Source organism: Phocoena sinus, chromosome 1, assembly GCF_008692025.1.
Source record: "Phocoena sinus isolate mPhoSin1 chromosome 1, mPhoSin1.pri, whole genome shotgun sequence".
Classification (NCBI taxonomy): domain Eukaryota; kingdom Metazoa; phylum Chordata; class Mammalia; order Artiodactyla; family Phocoenidae; genus Phocoena; species Phocoena sinus.
In genome coordinates, this window is record NC_045763.1 from 87,008,190 (window position 1) to 87,027,776 (window position 19,587).

At 36.7% G+C, this 19,587-nt stretch overlaps 1 protein-coding gene across 1 annotated transcript in view; it reads right to left on the minus strand.

Annotated features, from left to right (window-relative positions):
• DPYD (dihydropyrimidine dehydrogenase) overlaps positions 1 to 19,587 on the minus strand; it is an 828,512-nt gene that overhangs the window by 382,107 nt on the left and 426,818 nt on the right. Inside the window, exon 13 of the mRNA XM_032630437.1 lies at positions 12,386 to 12,601. Coding sequence (XP_032486328.1) covers positions 12,386 to 12,601 — 216 coding nt within the window. The remainder of the gene's footprint in view (positions 1 to 12,385; positions 12,602 to 19,587) is intronic.

Consider the following 19,587-nt stretch of genomic DNA (forward strand, 5'->3'; position numbering starts at 1 on the left):
CCTGCGTGTAAGAGAACTACTCGATTAAATCCTATTAATGTTAATAGTAGCTATAGACACAAACCCCATACACACTGATGGAAGGCATTCTAGAGTTGGGAAGCATTTTCTAGTTTTCAGTGAATTATAAACAGGTTCAGAAATCAGGAATCACAGCTTGGTGTTTTAACATTTACATTAATACTTATTAAGTTTAGATGAAAAAGCGTTTTAAAAATGATTTTCTCTGAGCCCGTGTGTGTGTTACATAACATCCACTGCTCTTTGCAGTGCAATTTCTGATCCTTATAAAATCCTTTCCTTTTTGGGGGGATTTTATGATTGGCAACTAATGAGATTCCAACAGCTATAAGGAAGAACAATTCCTTATCTCTTTTGTTTTTCAGAAATATTAAAGAGGAATTTTATTGAATGATTTAAAAGTCACAAATCTTCTGCTATTTGAAAGGAACAGAAAAGAAGAACATGTGACCATTCCTTCACAGTTTAATTGGTCAGTTGTCATCTATATTTTCTGTTATCTGATAAACTGCAATAAACATAAAGTACTTATTACAACAGATTTTTCCTATTATTTATACTTTCCCATTAGCAATGATTTTTTTTTCTTCTTTTTGAATGTAAGGGCCCAAAAATTCTAGGCAAGAAGAACAATTAGTGAAAGGCAACAGGTGACAATGAGGTTGGTTCATTGGAGAAAACTAGAAAAGGCCATTGTGGCTGTAGCTTAATTGGTACAAGTAGAATGAGATGAGGTAGCTTAATGTAGCTTAATTAGTACAAGTAGAATGAGATGAGGTCTGAGAGACAGGCAAGAGCTATATGATAAAGCGATTTGTACAAGAATTTTGGATCTTAGTTTACGGGCTATGGAAAGCCATTAGAATGTTTTAAGCAAAGGAAGGGCATGATATGACTTAGGTTGTAAGAGATCACTTAGACTGTGGGGTGGAGGCTGGCGTAGTATTCAGTGAGAAATGACGGTAGCTTAGATATGGGTGGTACTAGTGGAGATAAGACCTTAAATGAGAAGGGCAAAAATATAGTGATTTTCTATGCTTTAAAAAATGATTACATGACTATTAATGTTTTACTTTGGCATGCAGATTGTGGTAACAATAATGACAACTCTACTGATACGGTATTTCACATGTTAGAAAATCATTTTTACAATTTTTTTTTTAATTCAAACTGATCTTCACTAGAATACCATAAAGAAGGGAAAACAGATATTTTGGTCTTGCTTTACCAAAGGTTTAGAGAAGTATAGATATATATTATAAGTATAAGGTATAGATGATACAAACATAAGCTTCATGATTAGACTGGATTAATCAGAAAAAAGAGACTGTGTTGGGGGCAAGTGGAAGTCATTACTGAAATGGTGAATGGGAGTTACATCATGATTAATAGTGACTTCCAAATTGAATTATGTAATTCCTCTACTTAAAACCTCTTTAGTTTCCTGTTGTCTATAAAATCACATTTAAATTCCCAGCCTAACAGGCCTTTCCCATAGTCACCACAGATACTTATACCACCCTGTGATGCATTATGCTGAATCTTAAATATGCTTGGCACTCCCAAGACCATGGATGTCCGTGAGCTATCCTTTCTGCCTAGGATAAAGATACAGCTCAAATGTGAAGTCATTTTTCTTTTTAAAAAACTGAGGAAAATACTGCTTTTGAAGTAACATTTTTAGTCTAAGAATCTCTGCTGCCTTATGTCAACATTTAGTCGGTCTTCCTGCATCTTTTTGTTGTATATTCTGAACGAGTTTAAATCTTGTAGAGCAAAAACCATTTATACACATACACACACACACATGCACACCATATGAATGGTCAGTGCCTAACAAATGTTTGAGTCAATGAGAAAAAAAAAAGTGTATATAAAGACAACAACAGTTCTCAAAATACATCCAGTCTAGTCAGTATACCTAAAAGTGACACTTATGACACTTTTAGATAAATTTTAACTTTAATATAGAGTGAATTTGGCAGAAGCTAATGATAAATTGTTCCAAACATATGGGATATTGTGGGGAAACATGCAAATGAATAAGCAGAGCAGGATGAAAAGGGCAGGGATTTAGCTGAAATGAAAGAAGCAGATGGGGAAGTCGGGTAAGTAAAGGTAACTGATGTATGAAAAGAAAGTTTGGCTGAATGTTTCTCTAAAAAAACAGTTACTTCCTTAAGCATCTAGTGACACCTTATTTCAGAAATAGTGGTGAATGTGAAGTGACGAATATTGAACATGAAGCTCATCGCAAGTCACGTAAGAAAAAGGAACACAAATAGAACTGCAATTTAAAACTGAATAAATTCTTATAACAAAATAGCCAATGTAGGTATATCTTTAATACAAATTTGACAGTGAGCTAATCACTGGGTTTTATATTTAAAGTTTTTTTTTTAATGAAGGTTAAAGACTATCTTTATGTAGTATGACTAGAATCTTGTTAAAAAAACAATAAAGAAAATACAAAGCCAAGAATGGTATTATGGAATTCAAGTCATCTTAATTTCAACCAAGACTGCATCATTCAAACATTCCCAGAATATGGATACTTTTCAGCTACTTAAATTTAAAAGCTGCAAAAAAATTAAGTGAGACTGGAAAATCAGTTTCCCAATGGCAGGACTATACTCTAAGAAATTTCCATTAGCCATAATTATGAGACTTTTCCATTAACCTTGGCACTAGTTGCTTAAGAATAAAGGAGCTGAATGAGAGGTATTTTCCACTACAAGTTAGGTTTTGCTACCAGCTAACCCAGATCAAAATTGTACACATCAATTTATATTATTAAAAAGCCTATTTGAGTCTCACCTTGTCCACTCTACCAAAATGATTAACTAATTAACAAGTGTGAAATCGCAGCCTGAAATGGAAAAGAGGTGAAGACGTAATTATATTGGAAAATTGATTGGTCTCCTTCATAGTCGACTAGCCCAAATTGTGAAAAAGAAGGCAAAAAAATTGAGAACAATTTAAATAACTTTAATAATATACTTGGTTAAAAATGCTACTTTGGTTACAATTAAAAGATTTATGTTTAATATTAGAAGTATGTCAACCTGTTTGGAAACATCATAATCTATATTTTACTGAACAAACTAAGCCTGGCATACATGGCGTGCTTGAAAATTATTCATTTAGGACTTTGGGGGGAGGTAGGGAGTATTTTTATTGGATTCTAACTTGCAAGACTTAGCTTCATTATTGCAAGTGTACACACAAATGGGTATGCAAGCACACACACACATTCTTTTGTTGTTGAAGCGATCAAGTTTGCTTCAGAGAAGAGCTTGCTAAACAGTCTTGAAGTGAACATTTGGATGAAATCTCTCCTAAGACTACGTGTGAACTGTAGCCTTTTAAAAAACCCATTGTGTATAATCTGAGGGTGAGTCAATTTTATGAATTAAGAATTCAGTCAAAATTACGAATACAGTTCATCTAAATAACAGTAAAAGAACCTAACCAGTGAAAATCAAACTATTACTACACAGAAATCACTTATGGTTTTAGCATGTTAAAAAGTTTCCCAGAGGAAAAGCTTATATTGAATGTGTTTAAATAATTATAGTCCTTAGTTAATGTATAGTTAGATATACAATAGAATAATACTACACATTAAAAAAAAAACCTATTTATGTACTAAATTTAAAGCCAGAACTATAGCAGTGAAAATAACACAATGTTGTTCATTCATTATTTCATAGACTTTCATGATAAAGTAATGTAGAAGCTCAATAATAATAAAATATATTAGTTTTGATATAATCTTTTAAAAATCCAGACCTTTATTTCTCATAAGGCCTTCCAAAAGGAGTTATAAGAGAAACTGTGATTTTCTGTATTGTAATCCAAAGAGAATTACTTAGGCTCTAAAATATAATTATGTATCATATTTGTGAAATTTTTCTTAACACCTTTAAATATTATTTTTTGCATTTATAGTCCTGACAATGTTAGTCCTGATTTTTGTCTGGTTCATAGGTGCTGACAATTTGTGCAAATGTAGGCAACTTCCTCTCAATTAAGATAATGAGGATCGAAACAAGTTTCTGGAAATCCACATGGGAGAACCGACAACCTACACAGTGAAAAGTCTGCAAACCTTATTATGGGAAGGAAAATGGGACTATTTAAAAAGGAAAAAGACAAGGCTTGCAGATAGGACATGAGAGCTGTCTCCAAGTAACTGAAGAGCTGTCATGTGGAATTGTGGTTTAAATTAGAATCCTATAATTATTCATTCATCTAACAAGTATGTATTGCATCCTTCCTATCTGCCAGACATGGTTCTTGGCACTGGGCATACAGTAGCAAACAAGAAAGATAACATCTCTCTTCTTACGAAGCTTACTTCAAATGGCTAAAACAGAAAATATACAAGTAAGTAAATAAATGATTAAGAGCATGGTAATTTCATATGGTGCCAAGCACGGTGAAGATAAAACAACCAGGGAAATGGGGGACAGACAGAATGAGTTTTGAGTGGTCAGCGAAGAATTCTCTGAGGAGAGAATTTTTGATGTGAAAACTGAATGGGAAGCAAGAGTAGCTGTATAAAAAGCTGAGGGCAGAGCCTTCCAGGCAGAGCAAACACAAGCAAAATGGTCCTAAGAGTTGGAGGAGCCTACCATGTTGGAGGACTAGAAGGATGGCCAGGGTGGCTGGAGAAGGATGGTACAGGAAGATTGGCTTTTCATGACAATGGATTCCCAGAGGTTTTTTAATAAATCTCTCTCTCTCTCTCTCTCTCTCTCTCTCTCTCTCTCTCAGTGAAATAGTAGATAGAACCAAAATAGACATAAAATCCCAAATGCCACTCTGCTTGAAGCAGGGGGTGGGAGGCCCTCAGTGCCTTCAGCCTCAGTTCAGCTGAACTCCAAACGCTGATGGAGTCAAACTGCCTTCATTTTATACATAGAGTAATGAGGTCCAGTGAGGATAAATTAGGAAACAGCATCATATAGAGGAAAGAGCCTGAAATAGACCAAATAGACCTTGGTTCAAAACCTGGCATGGTAAATTTAAGGCTTTGGATGAGTAGAGCCATTTCCATGCTCCTGGGTCTTGTCTGAGGACCAAAGCATGTGAATGAAGCCATCAGGGACAAGCCAGCCACCAAGCAGTCTGTCAACTGGCCACAAATGCACTAGTGAGAATAAGTAACATCACATGGGGCAAAAAAGGCCTACCCAACTGAGCCCTGACCAGATTACCAAACTATAGGATCAAGAGCAGATTACTTGTTGCTTTAAGCCACTAAATTGTGGAGTGGTTTGATATACAGCAACAGATAAGTGATACAGAAATATCCTCTAGCCTAAAATCAAAAACATGCAGCACCAGATCTCAGATTGAGAGGCAGGCAGAGGCCTCTCTTGAAAACTCAAGAGTAGTCTGTTAGTAATCTGGAAGAATGTTAGTGGAGGCTTAAAACACAGTGTAAAAAATGCTATTGGAGACTGGGAAAGAGTGGCCTTGGGACTTCCCTGGTGGCGAACTGGTTAAGAATCCACCTGCCAATGCAGGGGACACGGGTTCGAGCCCTGGTCCAGGAAGATCTCACACGTCGCAGAGCAACTAAGCCCGTGTGCCACAACTACTGAGCCTGCGCTCTAGAGCCCGCGAGCCACAACTACTGAGACCATGTGCCACAACTACTGAAGCCTGTGTGCCTAGAGCCCGTGATCAGCAAAAAAGAGAAGCCACTGCAATGAGAAGCTTGCGCACCGCAACGAAGAGCAGCCCCCGCTCGCCGCAGAGAAAGCCCGCACGCAGCAACGAAGACCCAACGCAGCCAAATAAATAAATAAGATTAATTAATTAATTAATTTTTAAAAAAAGAGTGGCCTGTATTACGCAGTGACAGAACAAGTGGCAGAATGTCACTGGTGATCATTCAGAAGATAGAAAATGTACGTAATGCATTTGTGGATCTGACTAAAGAAATCTCTAGACAGAATGCTGAGAGTGTCAGTTGAGTGTTTCCGCCCATGTATAGTAGGGTACTGTAAGAGAGAAAAGAGTCAAATAAGGATATATTTGACTGCTAGCAAACTTAGAGTGAGTAAAGAAAAGGAGCCTAGGACTTGCCACATTGGAAAATAAAACTATTCTTCACACTTCATCTCTCCTGGAAGGAAAAAGATTTTCCAAGTAAGAAATGACCCTGGGGTAAAGATCACATCAAGAGCATTGCTATATGATACTTTGTTAGGACTTTACAAAGATTTCAATCTGGTCCTCGTAGATTCTTTCAAGTAGACAATATCGATTCTAAGAATCTTTAGGACACTGTGTCACAGCAGCAAGACATATTCAAAATGGAGAGAAGTCTGTCTCAAAAAGACTTATGGATGTGGCTTTGGGGCATGGAGTCGGCCCTTAACAGATCTGAGAAGTTTTTAAGAAAGTTTTATGGTAACATCACTATGACCTAGGACTAAAAGGGATAATTCAAAATAAAGCGAGAAATAGGGATTCCTAACTTTCTATGGTCAGAAACAGGCTGAAAAGGCTACTCCACTGCCAACATGGACCATCAGTGGTCATTTCTAAACAAAACAAAGCAAAACAAAACTCAGAGGACAGAAGCAAGATCCCAGAAGTTAGGGCCAATAGTGGATAGGAACAATGGATTAGGAAACCACTACTAGAGAGTAGAACTGGATCTTAATTAAGTAATGGGCCCTGACAACATGTGCCCAGCTGAATTTCAAAATTGCAATGGACAAGTGATTGCTATTTTCCTTCCATTTCTTCTCTTCCTGAATGAGAGTATCTGCTGTGGTTCTCATGACCATATCATTTTATGTTGGGTGTATAGCAGATAGACAACTTGTCTTTCTATTTCACAGAACCCTGGATAAAGTGAAGGTGAACCCAAACAGCCTTATACGGGTTAGGACCTGATACAGATCACTAGATCATAGACATTGAGCCCCAAATCATGATTGGATGATATTTTGAGTGTCTTGGAATGGGGTGGATGCATTTTGCACATGGAAGGGATGTGAATTATTGTGACCAGAGGTCAAGTTACAAAGACAGCTGCAATAATCCTTCCATGCTGTATGCATGCCCCTTTGTGATATGACTCTGCTGTTCTTCCCATCAATGAGCAGATGGTATTTACCTACTTCTTGAATACAGCCATGTATATTGTACCTTGTAACTTGCTTTGTCACAGAAAGTACAGTGGAAGTGACAGTGTGTGACTTTTGAGGTCTCAGCAAGGCCTTGCAGCTTCGAGTCTTGCCTTCTTAGAACACTGCTACCTTGTGAACAAGCCCAAGTTACTCTCCTTGATTCTGAGATACCAAGAGGCAAGAGAGATTATGAAGAGATGGAGAGAAGGGCCCGGCCATCTCAGCAATTACAGCAACTCTGACCAGACACATGAGTGGGGCCATCTTGCCTGTCCCCAGGCATCCCTCCAACTGACTGCAAATGCAGGAATGAGCCCAGCAGACATCATGTGATGCAGAAGAACTTCCCATATGAGCTCAGCCAAACTACCAATGTACATAACTGAGTGAATAAATAATTGTTGTTCCAACTCCTGGGCTACTTATTTAGCTTTCTCAGACTATTACAGTTGATCCTTGAACAATGCAGACTTGAACTGCGTCCACTTGTATGCAGATTTTTTTCAATAATCAAGTACTACAGTACTATATGGACCCATGGTTGGTCCAATATGCAGATGTGGAACCACAAATACGGAGGGCTGACTATAAAGTTATAAGCAGATTTTCGACTTTGCAGGGGGTCGGTGCTCCTAACACCTGTGTTGTTCAAGGGTCGGCTGTATTTCATCTAAAAAAATTATACTATCTATCTTATTGAGAAGATTCAATGGATAACTTATGAAAAGTATTTGGCAATATCTATACATTCTAAGTAATTGATAAATGCTAGTTAGTAATGTGTGTAAAAATAATAATCATAACAACGACCTGCAATTTCAAACAACATGTTCAAGATAGTGATATAGAAGCAACTTGGGACAGAGACTGTTGTTGCCCAGGTCAAATTTCTTTTCCCTAGATGGCACTGCCTCGCCATACTTGTTAGCCTTCCTCTATGGTATTTATTTACTTGGAAGGAAAATGAAAAAGAACACCATATTTTAAAATCAACAATTCATTTATGTTAATAAGTTAGACTAATTTATGTCATGATGTCTCCGAGGGCAGAACTATAAAATATGGATGCAACTTATAAGAAGGCCGATTTGGGGAAATTAAAATGAATACATTTCTAAAACAGATCTTTCTATAGCTATAACAGGCTGCAGTGCCTTAAAAGATCTAGCATGTTCTGTCACTAAAGGCATTCAAGAACAGGCTACATTTCTTCTGTCAGGGCTATTGACACATAATTTGGCCAGATAATTTTTATTTCCCGTCCTAATACTGTACAATATTTATTCCGTTTTCTCAAAAATCCTCTGCATTTTAAAGGCTTAGTCAACAACCTAAATCTTAATATACAATCCACGCATTTAGAAATTCCACTGACATTTTCATTTTTAGACATGTATACATGTACTATAAAAGCAACCTGGGATATGAAAATTTTAAATTGGCCTTTTCTCCCTTGATTGAGATCAATACTCAGACCAATCCATTTTTTATGTGTTAACTGTCTGTTCATATGGCTGGAAGAAAAATAAACTCAATATGCTGTTGCCAAGAAATCTATGTATTCATTTACTAATTCATTTATCCAAAGAATATCTATGAAACATTTATCAAACTCTTCCTATACACTAAGCATCGTGCTATGTGGTATAAGATTGTATTTTATGCAAACAGTTACAATCAATACTTTGATGCCAAAGAAATAATGAAGACCCTTAAATATTTCTCAGATTCTAGTTTTAAGTATTTTATGTTGAGAGAGACTCATTATTTGTACACCTACATACCTAATTATTTGATACTTATTAAAACAAAATATATGCATTCAAGACATTTTCTTACTAAAAATAAATTACAAGTGTACTGTAATAGCTATATATAGCTTATAAATGAAGTGAACTTCTGCTTAGGTTTGAACTTGATTCATGATAGTTAGAAACACTTCTGAGTTTATCTGGGTAGTGATGAAGATATATGCACCCTACAGTTAGATATTCCATATTTGCAGTATATAATATGTGGCTGGCTACCTATGAGAAAAAAATTATGATATAATCAGCAAAAGCAAAGTGTTTTATCTATTTCCTATCAGTATAATGCAAACACAGGTCAGGAGGTTATTTTATGTGAAATCTAAACAATTTCTAATATTCCCAGTTAAACAGAGCATTACTCTGGTTTGTCAGGACACTTTAGCTTTAATTAAGCTTGACAGATTGATTTCTCCCCTACCTTTTTAAACTTGAACTCAATATATATTTATATTAAAATGTATAATTATATTTTAAATATTTTTATCATGATATTTCAAATATTGTCTTTATAACACATAAACAGAATCTCAAGAAAAGCAAGCTAGGTATTTTGGGACACTCTAGGAAAGTCTGATTTGGGAAGGAAAAATATAGTTAATAAAAGCCACCTTTGATGTTATTTAACACAAAAGCAAACATAGATCTTTTTATATTTGACATTAAAAATCTTATCATTTGCCTCCCTAAAGAAAGCACATACAGCTTTTATACAGACTGCACAGTAAAGAATAATAATATTTCTGTTTACTGAGATAACAACTGGCATTTCACCGTAAGTCAATGGTCTTTCGCTGCTACAGCATATTAGACCTCAATCTGGCATCTACAAATGTCGAGTATAAAAAATATATATATAGGATGAAAATCAAAGCATGTTCCAAACTCCCCAAAAAAATAAAAAAAAGGGAAACAAAGTTCACCTAAACATATTTGCTGCAGAAAGCAGTGTAATATTCAGCTGTCAATCTTGAAAAACAATGAGGGAGCCACACTGTCAGTAGGACAGGATAATAAAATCTCCAGCAGATGTTCAGGCAGGGCTCTAATTTTTACTGAACTCCCTTGGCAAGCATTTAATTTCTTTATCATATGCAAGCTCGGCAAATTGTACTTCATCAAAACTGTATTGTGAAATATTAATATTTCATATGATAACAAAACTGCATAGAATAACCTTTGTCATATTAAGAGCATCCAAATTTCAAATGTCAAGACTCTGAATTTTAATACATTTTAAGTAGACTCTTGAAATCGCATACTAAACTGTAATAAGGCTAATCTAAATTGGTATGCTATAATGCCACACAAATGTATAGTACATATAATACTTTAATAGATGTCTTTAGTAAGAGGCTGCGAAAAACATGTGCTTATAATCCTGAGTTTATACTACAATATTTCACCAATAAGAAAGCACAAAACTCATGAGACAATAATAAATTCACAAAAATGTAATCACTAATTAGAGACCATATAAGAACACAAAACGAAAAGAAGTAGATCTCTATGAAGCAAAATAACGACTTTGCAAAATCAAGTACGGGAAAAAAATCATTTTTGAAAATAGAATTATATAAGCCCAAGGTGGCATTGTTATTTGTGTCATTACAACCTGCACAGATACATTTAAAATAGTTTTTGCACAAATATTTTGTTGTACGCACCATCAAAGTAAGTAAAGTGGAGCTTCCTAAAACCCCCGTCATTATATTTTATGTGCCAACTTTAATTTGCATTTGTCCATAACTCTCCTTTTGAACCAGCATCACAGACTTCTGAATTGGTAGATTAAATTCAAACTGGAGGTTCAGAAGGAAGTTAGCTCCCACATTTATTTCTGCTGGTGATCCTAATAAAGGCAACTGCTCTTAGGTTATTGAAAGAGACAGCTTCACAAATCAAGGCATGTCACCAACAGAGTAAAGACAGATGTCTCTGATTAATCAGAATTCAATTTTTGTAAGCAAACAGAAAGTTCAAAGCAAACACTTTTTTCCCCTACAATTCTTCCCTTATACCTGATTAGCCACCTATTTCTGTTTACATATAAAACTTTTTAAATAGCATAACTAAAGTAGTCATTAAGTGATATCAGAGACTCAGTTTTTCTCAACGGATTAAACATTTGATTATAGCTTCCAAGTAATTCTTAAGGAAGAATTGAAATAAAAACAAATGTAGTGTCAATATTCTACAAGGTTGTAAACAATTGATTAATGATATTCTAAAGCTAAATCCAATATGTTGTTTATTTTTACACTTTGTTTAACCAAAGTATTTCTAAGTATTCAGCCAATTTATGAAGAAACCTCCCTTTAGCCATTTAAACATAAAAATATTTAACCTTTCTTTCATGCACTAGTTTTCTAACTTTTGAGGATTCTCTAGATATTCTTGATCACACTTACACATAGCATCTTGTAAAGCTGTCAGAATAAAACAGCTGTGATGTTTTAGCCATAATAACGCCAGTTATTGATCCTAGTAAGAGGTGAAAGAAGAGAATGTGCTTAATGGGGCATATTTCTTGTGTATTATTTTCTTTGCCTAAGGATAAGGCTGATTTAAATAATGATATGCTTTTCTCAGTCAGTAGATTCACACATTCTTATACATTAATTATTACTAACTACTGGTAAGTACTAAATATATCGATAGGTGTAGCCTTTAAAATTTTATCGATAAAGGGCCTAAAAATGTTAAAGTTTGCTGCTTTTTTCTAATCCAAAACTGTATAAGGATGCAACCCTCTACTGCATAAATTATTCCACTTTGAAAACATTCACTTAAATGCTTTCTGTACTTTATAAAGAATCAATCTGAACTTTAATATGTAGTTTATTTTCTACTAAGTATGTCCACTTGCATTGTGAGTACAAAGTCATAATATCAAATTAAACTCAGGTATTGTATTTAGGGAAATGTTTCTGTATTTAAAAATTCAAGAAGAATCTTATTCCCAGCACCAGTAAGTTACAATAAGTGATTTTTTTTTGACACGGCTTTGATTCCAGGATTATGTGCAAATAAAATTCATTGTCTCTCTAACTTTGAGTTGAGGCATATGTCCTCATTCACATACATCCAGAAATCACAAAACAATTAATAATGCCGACATAAGAATAAGTAAGTTTGTGATTATTAAATGAAATAGACACTCTGTAGTATTTCTATTTTTGATGCTTCTTAGACAAAACACAATGAAAACTCTATGCCATTCCCCCTCCATGGGACAGAAGAAATAGAAGGAAATTAAAGACTCATTTGTAATAATAGGTTTTATCCAGTAGTTTAATAACACTTATTTATAGGTCAGAAAAATCTTTCCATTATAATATTTATGCCCTAATTAAAATACATGATAGATATTTAAACATGACTTCAAAAATAATTTCTTACCTTATCAAGAGAGAAAGTTTTGGTCAGAGCAAAGCCCCATCCAGCTTCAAAAGCTCTACGAATCATTGATGAACTGCTAGTTGGAGTTGCACTGGCAAGACCAAAAGGATTTGTAAACTTCAATCCAGCCATTTCCACACTAATGTCCACCAGATCAATAGGAGTATAAAAGAGGGGTAGTTGAGGCGTGGCAGAAACTGAAGCTCCATATTGTGACTGCGAAAAAACAAACAGCCAATAATTATTCTTGTATCACATGTGATTTTTCCATATAATCTTTTACAAAAATCACTTCAACACAGCATTTAAATTAATATAGATTACATCGGTCTGTTTGGAATGATGAAAATTAGCAAAAAAGTCAGTTAGCAGAGAACCAAATTCATATAATATCATCTTTTTCTAATTTAAAAAGTAGTTTAGAGAGTACTAATGGAAATAATATCAATTAAATAAACAATACAACTACACTTAAAACATTCTGAGATTCAAACACAAAAGGGAATAATTTCAGAATTTATCTCCTTGGTCCCATTAGCCCAACCTTTTTGTACTTAATTTGTGGAAATGTCTTTAGTGCTCAGAGATAAGGGCAACAGCAAGTCAGGAGTCCTAAATTCAATTTCCAGTAACCTGACTCTATTTATGAGATTTTAGGAAAGCCACCTAACACATCCTTTCCTTTTCTTCTTTACCGTTTTCAGTACAGCAGCATGAATGCTGGTTGCCTAATTTCCTACCTCCTAGGGATCCTGGAAAATGCAGGAGATCAAAAGCCACAGGGAGACATCTAATTGGGAAAGTGGGTAATGTACTCATGTGCATGAGGGGACTTTCTTCAGAAACCAAACAGGTACCAAACGGTATAGAAATTTCAACTGTAATCTCTCAAAACTGTAAAACTACCTTTGTTAAATGAACATAGTTAAAAGCAACTTTGCATTACTGGAAAGATTCAATCAAAAAATGCTTTACAAAGCGCATGGCCCACTGAAACACAGTAGGTGCTTGCTAAATGTTGTCTCTCTGATTGCAGAGGTTATTGAACATTTCATCAGGTCTTTTGTTTGTAAAATGTCTCTGTCTCTGAGGAGCTTCAAGATGGCGGAAGGTAAGACGTGGAGATCACCTTCCTCCCCACAAATACATCAGAAATACATCTACGTGTGGAACAACTCCTACAGAACACCTTCTGAACGCTGGTAAAAGGCCTCACACCTCCCAAAAGGCAAGAAACACCCCACATACCTGGGTAGGGCAAACGAAAAAAGAAAAAACAGAGACAAAAGAATAGGGACAGGACCTGCACCAGTGGGAGGGAGCTGTGAAGGAGGAAAGGTTTCCACACACTAGGAAGCCCCTTCACGGGCGGAGACAGCAGGTGGCAGAGGGGGAAGCTCAGAACCACAGAGGATAGCACAGCAACAGGGGTGCAGGGGGCAAAGCGGTGAGATTCCCACACAGAGGATCGGTGCCGACCAGCACTCACCAGCCCGAGAGGTTTGTCTGCTCACCCGCTGAGGTGGGCGGGTCTGTGAGCTGAGGCTCGGGCTTCGGTCGGAGCACAGGGTGAGGACTGGGGTTGGCGGCGTGAACACAGCCTGCAGGGGGTTAGTGCGCCACGGCTGGCCAGAAGCCAGTCCGGGGAAAAGTCTTGACTTGCCGAAGAGGCAAGAGACTTTTTCTTCCCTCTTTGTTTCCTGGTGCGCGAGGAGAGGGGATTAAGAGCACGGCTTAAAGGAGCCCCAGAGACGGGCGTGAGCTGCGGCTATCAGAGCGTACCCCAAAGACAGGCATGAGACGCTAAAGCCGCTGCTGCCGCCACCAAGAAGCCTGTGTGCGAGCACAGGTCATTATCCACACCTCCCTCCCGGGAGCCTGTGCAGCCCGCCACTGCCAGGGTCCCGTGATCCAAGGACAACTTCCCTGACAGAACACATGGGGTGCCTCAGGCTGGTGTAACGTTATGCCAGTCTCTGCTGCCACAGGCTCACCCCACATCCGCACCCCTCCCTCCCCCCGGCCTGAGTGAGCCAGAGCCCCCGAAGCAGCTGCTCCTTTAACCCCATCCTGTCTGAGCAAAGAACAGATGCCCTCAGGCGACCTACAAGTTGGCGGGGGGGGGGGGGGGGGGGGGCGCGAATCCAAAGCTGAACCTCGGGAGCTGTGCGAACAAAGAAGAGAAAGGGAAATCTCTCCCAGCAGCCTCAGAAGCAGCGGATTAATCTCCACAATCTACTTGACGTACCCTGCGTCTCTGGGATACCTGAATAGACACGAATCACCCCAAATTGAGGAGGTGGACTTTGGGAGCAACGATATATATATATTTTTTCCCTATTTCTCTTTTTGTGAGGGTGTATGCGTATGTTTCTGTGTGTGATTTTGTCTGTATAGCTTTGCTTTTACCATTTATCCTAGGGTTCTGTCTGTCCACTTTTTTTTTTTGTAATACTTTTCAGCATTTCTTATCATTGGTGATTTTGTTTTTTGGTTTGGTTGTTCTTTCTTTTTTTATTACATTAACATATTTTTTGTAACTATTTTTTGTTTTTTATTATAATATTGTTTTAAAAATCTTTTTCTTTCTGCCTTTTATTCTGAGCTGTGTGGATGACAGGTTCTTGGTGATCCAGCCAGGCCTCAGGGCTGTGCCTCTGAGGTGGGAGAGCCAAGTTCAGCACATTGGTCCACCAGAGACCTCCCAGCTCCACGTAATATCAAATGGCGAAAATCTCCCAGAGATCTCCATCTCAACACCAAGACCCAGTTCCACTCAATGATCAGCAAGCTACAGTGCAGGACACCCTATGCCAAACAACTAGCAAAACAGGAACATAACCCCACCCATTAGCAGAGAGACTGCCTAAAATAATAATAAAGCCATAGACACACCAAAACACACCACCAGACATGGACCTGCCCACCAGAAAGACAAGATCCAGCCTCATCAACCAGGACACAGGCATTGGTCCCCTCCACCAGGAAGCCTAAACCTACTGAACCAACCTTAGCCACTGGGGGAAGACACCAAAACAAATGGAACTACAAACCTGCAGCCTGCAAGAAGGAGACCTCAAACACAGTAAATTATGCAAAATGAGAAGACAAAGAAACACATAGCAGATGAAGGAACAAGGTAAAAACCCACCAGACCTAACAAATGAAGAGGTAATAGGCAGTGTACCTGAAAAAGAATTCAGAATAATGATAGGAAATATGATCCAAAATCTTGGAAATAGAATGGAGAAAATAGAAGAAACGATAACAACATCTAGAAGAACTAAAGAGCAAACAAACAATCATGAGCAACACAATAAATGAAATTAAAAATTCTCTAGAAGGGATCAATAGCAGAACAACCGAGGCAGAAAAACGGATAAGTGACCTAGAAGATAAAATAGTGGAAATAACTACTGCAGAGCAGAATAAAGAAAAATAAATAAATAAAAAGAATTGAGGACAGTATCAGAGAACTCTGGGACAATATTAAACACACCAACATTTGAATTATAGGGGTCCCAGAAGAAGAAGAGAAAAAGAAAGAGACTGAGAAAATATTTGAAGAGATTATAGTTGAAAGATTCCCTAATATGTGAAAGGAAATAGTTAATCAAGTAAGTCCAGGAAGGACAGAGAGTCCCATACATGATAAATCCAAGGAGAAGTATGCCTTCAAGACACATATTAATCAAACTATCAAAAATTGAATACAAAGAAAAAAATATTAAAAGAAGCAAGGGAAAAACAACAAATAACATACAAGGGAATCCCCATAAGGTTAACAGCTGATCTTTCAGCAGAAACACTGCAAGCCAGAAGGGAGTGGCAGGACGTATTTAAAGTGATGAAAGGGAAAAACCTACAACCAAGATTACTCTGTCCAACAAGGATCTCATTCAGAGTTGATGGAGAAATTAAAAACCTTAAAGACAAGAAAAAGATAAGAGAATTCAGCACAACCAAGCCAGTTTTAAAACAAATGCTAAAGGAACTTCTCCAGGCAGGAAACACAAGAGAAGGAAAAGACCTACAATAACAAACCCAAAACAAGAAGAAAATGGTAACAGGAACATACATATCAATAATTACCTTAAATGTAAATGGATTAAATGCTCTAACCAAAACACATAGACTGGCTGAAGAGATACAAAAACCAGAGCTGTATATGCGCTGTCTACAAGAGACCCACTTCAAACCTAGGGGCACATACAAAGTGAGGGGATGGAAAAAGATATTCCATGCAAATGGAAATCAAAACAAAGCTGGAGTAGCAATTCTATATCAGACAAAATAGACTCTAAAACAAAAACTATTATAAGAGACAAAGAATGATGCTACATAATGATCAAGGGATCAATCCAAGAAGAAGATATAACAATTGTACATATTTATGCACCAAACATAGGAGCACCTCAGTACATAAGGCAAACACTAACAGCCATGAAAGGGGAAATCGACAGTAACACAATCATAGTAGGGGACTTTAACACCCCACTTTCACCAATGGACAGACCATCCAAAATGAAAATAAATAAGGAAACACAAGCTTTAAATGCTACATTAAACAAGATAGACTGAATTGATATTTATAGGACATTCCATCCAAAAAAAATCAGAATACACTTTCTTCTCAAGTCCTCATGGAACATTCTCCAGGATAGATCATATCCTGGGTCACAAATCAAGCCTTGTTAAATTTAAGAAAATTGAAATCATATCAAATATCTTTTCTGACCACAATGCTATGAGACTAGATATCAATTACAGGAAAAATCTGAAAAAAATACAAACACAGGAGGCTAAACAATACACTACTTAATAACCAAGAAATCACTGAAGAAATCAAAGAGGAAATCAAAAAATACCTAGAAACAAATGACAATGAAAACAGGACGACTCAAAACCTGTGGGATGCAGCAAAAGCAGTTCTAATAGGGAAATCTATAGCAATACAATCCTACCTTAAGAAACAAGAAACATCTCAAATAAACAACCTAACCTTACACCTAAAGTAATTAGAGTAAGAAGAACAAAAAGATTCCAAAATTAGAAGGAAAGAAATCATCAAGATCACATCAGAAATAAATGAAAAAGAAATGAAAGAAACAATAGCAAAAATCAATGAAACTAAAAGCTGATTTTTTGAGAAGATAAACAAAACTGATAAACCATTAGCCAAACTCAACAAGAAAAAAATGGAGAAGACTCAAATCAACAGAATTAGAAATGAAAAAGGAGAAGTAACAACTGACACTGCAGAAATACAAAGGATCATGAGAGATTACTACAAGCAACTATATGACAATAAAATGGACAACCTGGAAGAAATTGGACAAATTCTTAGAAAAGCACAACCTTCCGAGACTGAACCAGGGAAGAAGTAGAAAATATACACAGACCAATCACAAGCCACTGAAATTGAAACTGTGATTAAAAATCTTCCAACAAACAAAACCCAGGATCAGATGGCTTCACAGGCGAATTCTATCAAACCTTTAGAGAAGAGCTCACACCTATCCTTCTCAAACTCTTCCAAATACAGCAGAGGGAGGAACACTCCCAAACTCATTCTACGAGGCCACCATCACCCTGATACCAAAACCAGACAAAGATGTCACAAAAACAGCAAAAACTACAGACCAATATCACTGATGACCTTAAGATGCAAAAATCCTCAACAAAATACTAGCAAACAGAATCCAACAGCACATTAAAAGGACCATACACCATGATCAAGTGGGGTTCATCCCAGGAATGCAAGGATTCTTCAATATACGGAAATCAATCAATGTGACACACCATATTAACATATTGAAGGAGAAAAAACTATATGATCATCTCAATAGATGTAGAGAAAAGCTTTCGACAAATTCAGCACCTATTTATGATAAAAAACCTCCAGAAAGTAGGCATAGAGTGAACATATCTCAACATAATAAAGGCCATATATGACAAGCCCACAGCCAACATCATCCTCAAAGGTGCAAAAACTGAAACTATTTCCACTTAGTTCAGGAAGAAAGACAAGGTTGCCCCACTCTCATCCACTACTATTCAACATAGTTTTGGAAGTTTTAGCCACAGCAATCAGAGACGAAAAAGAAATAAGAGGAATCCAAATTGGAAAAGAAAATAAAGCTGTCACTGTTTGCAGATGACATGATACTATACATACAGAATCCTAAACATGCTACCAGAAAACTACTAGAGGTAATCAGTGAATTTGGTAAAGTAGCAGGATACAAAATTAATGCACAGAAATCTCTTGCATTCCTATACACTAATGATGAAAAATCTGAAAGAGAAATTTAGGAAACACTACCATTTACAATTGCAGTAAAAAGAATAAAATACCTAGGACTAAACCTACCTAAAGAGACAAAAGAACCGTATGCAGAAAATTATAAGACACTGATGAAAGAAATTAAAGATGATACAAATAGATGGTGAGATATACCATGTTCTTGGATTGGAAGAATGAACATTGTGAAAATGACTCTACTAACCAAAGCAATCTACAGATTCAATGCAATCCCTATCAAACTACCACTGGCATTGTGTCACAGAACTAGAACAAAAAAAATTCACAATTTGTATGGAAACACAAAAGACCCCGAATAGAAAAAGCAATCTTGAGAATGAAAAATGGGGCTGGAGGAATCAGGCTCCCTGACTTCAGACTATACTACAAAGCTACAGTAATCAAGACAGTATGGTACTGGCACAAAAACAGAAATATAGATCCATGGAACAAGATAGAAAGCTCAGGGATAAACCCACACACATAATAGTCCACCTTATCTTTGATAAAGGAGGCAAGAATATTGAATGGAGAAAAGACAGCCTCTTCTAAAGTGGTGCTGGGAAAACTGGACAGGTAACATGTAAAAATAAAGAAATTAGAACACTCCCTAACAGCACACACAAAAATAAACTCAAAATGGATTAAGGACCTATATGTAAGGCCAGAAAATATCAAACTCTTAGAGGAAAACATAGGTAGAAACCATCTATGACATAAAATCACAGGAAGATCCTTTTTGACCCACCTCCTAGAGAAATTGGGAAATAAAAGTAAACCAAATGGGAATCTAATGAAAACTTAAAGCTTTACACAGGCAAAGGAAACCATAAACAGATGAAAGACAACTCTCAGAATGGGAGAAAATATTAGCAATTGAAGCAACTGACAATAGATT